Source organism: Nyctibius grandis, chromosome 18 (genome assembly GCF_013368605.1).
Source record: "Nyctibius grandis isolate bNycGra1 chromosome 18, bNycGra1.pri, whole genome shotgun sequence".
In the NCBI taxonomy this organism is placed as follows: Eukaryota; Metazoa; Chordata; class Aves; order Nyctibiiformes; family Nyctibiidae; genus Nyctibius; species Nyctibius grandis.
Genome location: NC_090675.1, coordinates 3,844,182 through 3,853,611, shown reverse-complemented (window position 1 = coordinate 3,853,611; position 9,430 = coordinate 3,844,182). Strand labels below are relative to the sequence as shown.

Here is a 9,430-nt window from a genome sequence, read left to right as displayed (position 1 = left end):
AAAACAGAATATTTACACAAGGACAGGCTATTCATTACTCAGAAAAGACCAAACTATGAAAGTAGGAAAAAGAGTAAACTAATTAACCTTGATCACTGAAAAACCCAAACAGCTCTCACTCTTATTAGTGTCTTGAACTAAAATAGATCAAGTATTTCCAGTTTTATTAAATAGTTTCTGTAAGGGATGCTTACTAAAAGACAATGTTGGTGAGAGGACAAGGCTGTTTTAACAAATATACTTGTAAAATGGCTGCAGTTCAAATACAGCTGCGTGGCACGAATATGCAATGAAACAAAATCTACGAAATTTAGTGCTGTGGGTCAGACAGTTCTGACAAGCCATTGATCTCACACTTCACAAGGTGAGCTGCAGCACAAGGTGAAATGGGATGCTTCTCAAGGATTTCTGCAGTTCCTGCTCCCAGTCCCTCTCTCCTTTAAATTAGCTTCTGAAAAACAGAAGTGTGTGTCAGCATGGATACACGCTTCTGTTTTTCATTTGTCATTTCTTTAGCTATTTGGATCAGTGACAAGTTTTTGTAAACGTTGGGGCTAATTAGTGTGAAATGTACTACAAATTTATCACTGTTTTCCTTCCTAAAAATTAAACAAGTTGATATAAGAGTTCCACAAAACCAGAATTAACTTTCCCTTTGGGAACAAAAAGAATGCATTTTAAAAATGTTTTTATTGCCTTAGTACTGCATGTTACAAAAAAATGTCTTCCACAGCAAAACACACTAAGAACAGGGATGAGTGCAAACCAAACAAATCAGAAAGTAATTTATCTATGAAACCACTTATTTCAATGCAACGGGGAACAGCAATACAAGTTTCGAAAGAGCTTTTCCTCCTCTGGAGAACGCAGAACTTCTTTTTCTCTATTGGAGCACCCAACGTAGGTCAAAGTATTGCACTACACTGAGATTTCAATTCTTTTTCTCCCAGAGAGACCTAAACATTGTCCCCAACAACACATATATTTTGTTGGAATAGAAGAAAAACCTAGGCCTGAGAAAGACTGCAACCTACTCTGTCTTGCCAAGGCAATAGCTATGAAATGTGCTCTCTTCAGATGCTGGACAGAAAGATAAGGAAAACTTGGAACATAAAAATGTGGATTGCACACCACGACTGCTTCTCAGATCTCTATTCCAATCAGTTTGTACTGACTTCCAAAAGCATATCTTCTCCAGGAGCACAGCTAGCATGAGCACTTTTCTCAGATGCTTCAACAGAACTCCACAAATCTTACGTTCTGTCATGCTTTCTTCTCTTAGCACCTCTACAGAAAGGGATTCTGAAGTGAAGAGATGACCAATACCTTTATCTTTTGGTCCACACTAACATATTAAACAGTATCTTCCTGTACCTCTGATGCCAAATGAAACCAATCTGGCAGCATTGGTTACAATGGCTGAGTAACCAATCAGCCAGTTACTCAAATTCCTGGCTGTGCAGCCATCTCCTTGGCACCACAGTTCATCTGATGTCAGCACTTGTTTTTTTTCTGGTTAAGTCATAAATTGTGCATTATTTTTTCTGAAGTGTTTATAGGCTGGCAAATTCTCGTCGTGAGGACCTGTTCACAGGCTAGTGTAGCTTACAAAGTAAAAATAATCCTTTTTCTTCCCTGTTCAGTATTTCTTTTAACATTATGAGATAATTGACATTTCTTCCCTCTCTCTGCTCTCATTAATTAAGGTGATCATGCTTCTGAAGTATTTCATAAATTCCATCCGAACGTCTTCAGGATCTTCTTCTAAGTTGGAATGTATTAGTTTCAGCTTGTTCAACGGGTGAGCTTTGAAGAAAAATAAAAAAAAAATTAGGTATATTCCTTTTATAAAAGAAATATTCACAAAGTCATAGAACAGCTCATGCTGAAGTCAGTTGGAATTCAGTAGTAACCAATGATTGATACCCCAGATAACATATAACACGTGAAGAAGAAATGCATCATAGCTTGTTAGCATTACAAACAAATACAACTTGTTGCTAGATTAAATTCTTCAAACATTATTATTAAAGCTTGAAGCACTGGTTTTAGTCTCACATTCAGTTAGGCAAAATCCAACAATTCAGCGCCGAATGGCAATTTTACTGTTGAAGTGATATGACATTCTTTGATTACTCTAAAATTATGGAATGATATTGTTATGTTACATATGTATTAAAATATTAATACTTATAATAATTATGTATTTGTTTGAACACTGGAACAGGTTGCCTGGAGGGAGTGTGTGTTCTCATTTGTATAAACAGCCACAAATAATTTTGCAGTGTATAAGGTACCTATTACTAATTTTAGGAGGAAGATCATTATCCTTTTATTTCAAAGGGCTCCTTTTGATTGATAAAATGCAGGCTTAAATGGCCTCAAAATTGTCAGTTAACAAAAGATGAAATTCAATGTAAGAAACAAATTACTAGTGATGATGACATATGGCTACAGACATCAGGAGTTCTAATTCCTGGCTCAGCTACATACTCACTGCATGACCTTACAGAAGTCACTCAAACTTATCTTGCCTTTACTTTCCCTTTTGTGAAACAGGAATATTGCTCACCTTCTAGATGACATTTGAAATTCATTATTTCTATTTTTGCAGAGCACTCTAATATTCTTTAATTAGCAGATTTAAATGAAAAATGCAAGCCATAAGGTATGAACAATTTTAAAGATAAATAGATCAATAAAAAACTCTGAGTTACAGATCGAGTCTTCCATCTTCTTACCCAAGGACAGATTTTCTGTGTCCCCCGCACTGCCTGGCTTGTGATGTGCAACTAGGAGGCACTGACTATCAGGCAGTGGCTGCTGCTGCACGAAACAGGAGTACCACATTTCAATTTCTTTCAGGTGACTGGGCAGCTCAGGATTGAAGATTATTATTACACCATGAGAGTCCTTCATCAGAGCTGGCCAGCATGCTTCAAACCTTGAAAAACGGGTGCATGGAAAATGGTAAGATTGATAGCTGGAAAACAGAAACATGCACTCAAACTTCCTCAAGTTTTCTTCTTCCCTCCTCAAGAACACATTTCAGTACTTTTTCTTTATTATAACATTAGTAATCTTGCCAGTGATCTATCATATTCCAAATATTTTGACTTATCTGTTATGTTAGTTGGTCCCATGATTTGCTGACAATGTAGTATTTGGTCAAATGCTTATTTAAACTTTTTACCTAAAAATACATCTGTTCAGTTCTCAATTGTATCTTTTGGAAATTAAGGCCTCAATCATATATATACATTGTTTGAAGTCCACTCACATAGTAACTTCAAGGAGATAAAGGCAGTTACAGAGTGGATCTCTGTCTTGTGTACCTATAACTTCATTCTAGGAGCTATGGACTTTACTGTTATACTCAGTCCTTAGGCAAAACAAAGTTCAGTGTCAGCTGGGATCATGGCAGAGAGTATCAGGTGCTTTATAGGAGAAAGCTATAAAAAATATAATGGGGTAAAAAGGTGGGAATATTCCTTATCTCAAAAAGAATATTGGTTTTAGGCCTTAAGTATGAATATTTTGTGTAAACAGAACTATTATGAATTAAGTAACCTGGAGGAAGTAACAACCATGCTGGCTTACTTTTGATCACCACTGCAATCCCACAACTCAAATCGACACCCAGCTCCCTTGCTGTTACTGTTCAAGTTCGGCTTCTCATACTCCAGGATCCTGTGAAAATGAGCAGATATATGATGTGGTATCGTTCGACACCTCACCACAATCAGAAAGCTGGACTTTCTGAGGGGCACACCATTGTCAGGGGCTTGGTTTAGTCAGCACACCACAAGGTTCCGCTCACCTTACACCTTGCGTTGGGCTGTAGCTGCCAATCCCTTCTATGCTCTCCGAAACGAAGTTTGCCAACACCGATTTTCCAGACTGGCAGAAAGCGGGAGCGAAAAACACCCACAGGAATTTAATGTGCTAGAGCCACAACGAAGAGAAGAGCCCGGTGTTTATCCGAGCACTCTGCTCTCCCTCCAGCTCAGGCCCCTGGGCATGCAAGCCTGCCCCCTCCTCCCTCCCGCCTCCAGGGACCCCACCCTCAGCCTCCAGAGCCGCATCCTCTGCACGACGATGCCGCCAGCGCCGCAGCGGGCCCCGCCCGAGGCAGGCCGCAGGCACTGCGGGCCTTGGGGAGGGCTGTCAAGGGGCCGGGGCGGAGGTCAATACGGCCGCGGAGACGGACGGCGGCGGGGGAGAGGCGGCCGGGGGAGGGGCCCGCGGGCCCGGGGCGCGCTCACCTCGCGGGGCCCCACCAGCAGCACCTTGGCTTTCAGCATGGCGGGGTTGGGCAGCGCCTCCAGCCCGCCCGTTGCCGAGCAACGCGGCCGCGCGGGGAGGGGGGGAACTGGGGAAGGCGCGCTGCGATTGGCTTGCCGCCGTCACGTGCCGGGGGGCGGTGCGCGCGCGGGCCTGGCCGCCGCCCGCCCGTCATGAGGGCGCAGCACGCCCGCGCGCCCGGCCCGCCGGCGGGAAGCCCCCGGGGCTCGCTCCGGCCGCGCTCGGTTCCCCTTCGATCCCCGCTCCGGCCCCGCTCGGTTCCCCTTCGATCCCCACTCCGGCCCCGCTCCGTCCCCGCTCCGCTCAATCGAGCCTCCCGCGGCAGCTTCACTCCCTCTCCTGACACACAGCAGGGCCCGTGGCGCGGGAGATGGACGCGGCCTCTCAGGTATCCTGGTTTGCCCGGGGCCCCTCCTGACGGAGCCGGCGGTGTGGCAGCGGCGGGCTCGGGCCCTGTCCCAGCCCAGGGCTCCCGTACGCTGCCTACAGGGGTGTTTGCAGGACCTGTACGGCTTTAAACCCCAACCAGTGTGCCCTGAGGGGACTCCCAGCCTGTGTGTCCATCGGGCCAGACTGGCAGTGGATCCTGTTTTGGTGGAGAGGTGTCCCCTTGGCCTTTCTGTCCTCCGGAAAGCAAGAGTCAGGTTATCAGATACTAAACACAGTTAAAAATCGTGCTGTGCTCGTGCACGTCTCTCGTGTCCCTCACTAGCTTGAGAAGTGCTATTCTTGCCTAAAGTTTCATTGTGATTTTAACTGCAGATTCTCCTTGAATGGACAGTGAAGCAAACTCGTGAAGTTTCTTGTTAGGGGAAGCAAGAGGCTTTTTAAAATTGCAGCTTCTAAGAAAAAACATCTGGCAGACAGATGTGCTGCTTCAGAGCTGTTTAGTGCCCAGGTACAATAGCAGTTTTAGACAACCTTTCAAATAGAGCCTCTAGGCGCTACCATAATGTAAATGTTTATTACTAGTACCACTAATAAATGTGAACCAGAATTGCTCTGCTCTCACTGAGAGGGTAGAGTCTTTTCCTTCACACTGCAGACTTATTTGCTGTTTTACTCCTTACACAGGGATAGTTTAGGATGGTTCAGTGTGGCAGTGGCATCACACCATTCACACAATATTTTAAACTTCAGAAAACCCTTTGTTTTCAGGTTGGTGGGACAAAGATAATGAAAAAATGGTAGTTGCACCTAGCACTGGATTTGATTCTGCCATAGCAAACTGGATGTGTATTTTATGGTTGTGAAGATCCATGTGTGATTCAGGACCAAATTCACAATGAACCGGAAACAACTTGTAGGTAATCCTTTCTGCAGCTGTATTGTTTTCCACATTTCAGAATTACTGACTTCTAAAGAAAAGACAGGAAGGGTGACCCAGAGAGAAGAAATTAGGACAAATACATGTTATTAGCTGCCACTGGCACATGAAGATAAATGTGTTAGAAAGGGTACTATTGTGGACAGCAGCACAGAAGAGGGGAAAAACAAAAGAGTAAGAGGTAACTGAAACTGGATAAAACTGGCTGTTTGTGCAGCTGCCCAGAAAACAATTAGGATTAATTTTTAGATGAAGTATCAGATAGGGTCTTTGTGTGTTTATATTAGCCACTGAAGAGTAAGGAGAGTGCAGCTGACTAAGGCTGCAATTTTTGGATTTATCCACATGATTTAGGGTTTTAAGTCACTTTGGAAATCGGGATTTAAGCTGCCAAGCCACTCAGGGTGACGTTTTCAAAGGCATGTAAGTCAAGTACATTTGATGTTATCAGCATCTGCCTTAGGCATATGGGTAAAGTGCTGTTAGTTACTGATGTTAGATTGTCTGCTGTGAGTACAAATCAGCAAGGCCATTTTGTTTCACTTATTTAAAACTCTTTGTCAGACTGCAGCAGAGAGAAAACTCCAGCAGTAAGTGAACTACTTCCAGACTATACTGGTAATGGTCTATAAGACTTGCATTTATTACATGGCTGTTTTTCCACCATAATGTTTTGGTAGCAAGCATAAATGATCATTTCCAGATGATTCTCCATCGACAGATCCTCCTTCTTCCTTCAAAAGCCAAAAGCAATTGCAGGCTATCAATAATATTTCAATAATTTTTCAATAAAACTGTTCTTCACTCTAGAAATGTCTTATGAGAACTCGGGCTATGAGATACATTGATTGCTGTATCAAGGCATGTGATGCTTGTTGCCCGAATTGCAAATAAGAGGACTTTCCTCCAAGTTAGAGGCCCACAGGTTTTAGTGGAAGCAGTAGTAAAATGTAGTGCCAGTCACCTTTCAGATAACACTTTAGCACTTGCAAATCATTCAGTCTTTCGGAGAACAGTATTTTAAGTTTGCGTTATACTTCATTTAATGTGGCATATAAAAATTTTCCTATGAAAACAACTCAAAAAATCCTTCATAAGATTTTGTGGCTCAGTACTGGTACTTTGTTTAATGTACTGTAACAATGTTTCCAAACTTTGGAAAACATACCCTAGAGCATTCAAATCTTGTGTGTGAAAATAATGCCTTGGTTAGAAGTACAACCACATGGCAAGACTTACCATGAGAATGAATGCTCGGCCTGTTCATTGTGCGTTGCATGATATTTATTGTGTGTGTGCAGAAGCAGCTTTCCAGTGGGTGCAGCTGGAGACCTGCATTGCATCTTCTGTTTATACTGCTTCATTTGGGGGCAAGGCATAGAATACAAGAACTGAAAGGAAGAAACACCTATTTTTGTGCACTGAAGCCTGTTATTAAAAAGTAAGGAGAAAATCATTATTGTTGTAAACTCAAAGCTTGTTGCTTAAGAAGCTTAGGGAAGGGATACCTGTCTGAGGTTCAAAGCCTAGCTGATTAAGTGATGAAGGTTTGGATGAAGTGTGGCTGTCCTCTGGATAAAGTTTTGCTAGAGCTATGAAAAAGGACCAAATGGGAACAGGACATTAAGGTGCATTGACAGCGCTGCTCTTTATCATAAGTCTGATTCACTAACAGTGGCTACTAAGGAGGGGTAAGCACTCAGCTCAGTCTTTCTCTCTCAGAAAACCTATTCTGGAATCCATAGGAAAAGCTCATGCAAAACCTGTTGCTTGGTCCATGCCGACAGATCATCAAGGACTACAGCTCTGATTTATCTGTGGTCTCAAAGTACTTCCCAGAGGATATTAGGGTCTTTATTTCCATTTTATAGATGGAGAAACAAAAGCAGAGAAAGGTTTAATTACTTGCATGAGGAACCCGCCTGGCTGACAGCAGATCTAGGATTAATGACAATACCTCTAAGTGACAGTGCAGGCTGTGGCCAGTCATGGAGGCAGACAACTCAGCAGCCAATGTATTCTCCTGACCAGTGGACATGAGCTCAGTGACACCTTAAGCGGCCCAATTTGCCCTATGTGCCTTTATCAAAGTCAGTGGAAGTTCCCAAGGGATGAATTTGACTTGCTCCATTTATGCAGTGATGCATAAACAAAACAGAAGGAGCAGCAATCTACCTCCACGACCCCCCCAAGAAAACACACCAAAGTGTGATTTTTGAGTCACAACACGTGAATCCACAAGTAGGATTTCGTTCCTACAGTTTAAATCTTAAGGTACAGCTGCAGATGATGTCTCTGATAGATGTTGTTTTGGTTATGCTAAAGCAGTTGGTCTGATCACGTTCTGTGGAGCAAGAGTAACACCTAGTGGCTAAACACGCCAGTCCGTTGTCTCCTTTCTTCCCTTCCCTTCAAGAAGCACGAGTTGGAGGGGACACGGTGTGATTGACAGTTTTGACTTGCAAGGCCAACACTTAGGATCTCCAGGGATTTGCCGTTTTCCTTTCAACCCCCCACCATCTTCTGTTTTCTATTAAAAGTGGTAGATGAAATACGAAACTCTTCCTCCCGCCTCCCAACCCCCTTCACTTTTCTGGCTCATGGAGGAGGTTGTTCCAGTCCATCTTGATCTGTAGGTGGGTGGGCTGTGAGTGGCCGGGCCTACTGCTTCCAGCTTGGAGCACTCAGATTTCTGTAAGGAATCCAAGCTTTTTTCTTTTTCTTTTTTTTTTTTTTTGTCTGAAAAGGATCAAGCAGATCATCTGATGGAGGTTGGTGACCTCAGTGCATTTGATAATGTGGTGTTAACTTGCCTGCGTTAAGGCAGACCAAACCTCTCTGTTCCAAGAAGTACCATTTCTTAAGATGTGGTATGCAGGATTGTTTGCCATGATCTACTGGGACTGCTAATTCATCAGAGAGGGAACCCCTAGAAAAATATCATTTGAGAGGAAAGAACCCACAGATGTTTATTGTGTTAGGAGGAGAGCCCTTCAGAGGGTCTTCTTTCCCCTCCACAGGGGAAAGTTTCAATTTTTCCATGGAAAAAAAGATTAAGCAAAAGTATTTCTGCTGAAGCCCAGATCATTTGCATTTGTAAATAGAGACTCAACTCTTTGTGGGAATTACAGTACTGAGACATTATGGTCTCGTCATATTCATGCTGTCTAATTTTAGGCTTCTGGTTTAGGTATTCTGAATTACCCGTTGGGAGCATCTATTTAGGAGAGTCTTCACTGCCTGTTGATAGAGCCTGGACCCTTAATTTATGCTGTGGATGCATGCTCTTTTACATATGACATAAACTTGTATCACCACCCACTCAAAGAAGTAGTATTGCCTCCATCCCCATCCTCAGCTCTCTGTCTAGCGTCCTTCCAATTTTCTGTTTAGATGAAACTGATTCAATTGAAAACTAGTCTGATGCCTCTGGAAAAAAAAAAAAATCACCTCCCTGACCCTGTTCACTGCATAACTCCACAAAAACCTGGTGCTAACTGAAAGAAGGTAATGAGGACCAGTGGGGATGTGGCCAAGTGGGACAAGGATAGGACCATTTCATTTGGCTACGGTGCAGATGTACAATGAATTAAACTGTGCATATAGTCATATCATTAGTCAGACCTCTTATATTTGGTGCTCTCAATACCTGTTTGTGAGTGCAGTCAAAGAGAAATACAGACTGATGGTGAAAAATGAGAAATATTGTGCTGGGATGCGTTGGGCACCCTTTACTCCTAGAGAGAGCACGGCAGCCTTGTTGGGCTGGGCAAAAAACCTTTCTTTATGTTTGGTAAA

The 9,430-nt window shown here is 43.0% G+C and overlaps 1 protein-coding gene across 4 annotated transcripts; it reads right to left on the bottom strand.

The window, feature by feature from the left end:
- Positions 1-671: 671 nt before the first annotated feature.
- On the bottom strand, positions 672-4,324 carry IFT22 (intraflagellar transport 22). Of its 4 annotated transcripts, none has more exons than XM_068415791.1 (5): positions 4,266-4,324; positions 3,821-3,900; positions 3,601-3,690; positions 2,742-2,983; positions 672-1,806 (listed from the first exon to the last, which is right to left on the bottom strand). In XM_068415791.1, exons 1-5 carry the CDS (start codon positions 4,302-4,304, stop codon positions 1,658-1,660), a joined length of 600 nt encoding a protein of 199 aa, XP_068271892.1. In that variant the 5' UTR covers positions 4,305-4,324; the 3' UTR covers positions 672-1,657. The 4 variants fall into 4 exon arrangements, with proteins under 4 accessions (XP_068271892.1, XP_068271893.1, XP_068271890.1 ...); XM_068415792.1 differs by having other exon boundaries at positions 2,742-2,944; XM_068415789.1 differs by having other exon boundaries at positions 3,821-3,945; positions 4,266-4,318.
- Positions 4,325-9,430: the final 5,106 nt, after the last annotated feature.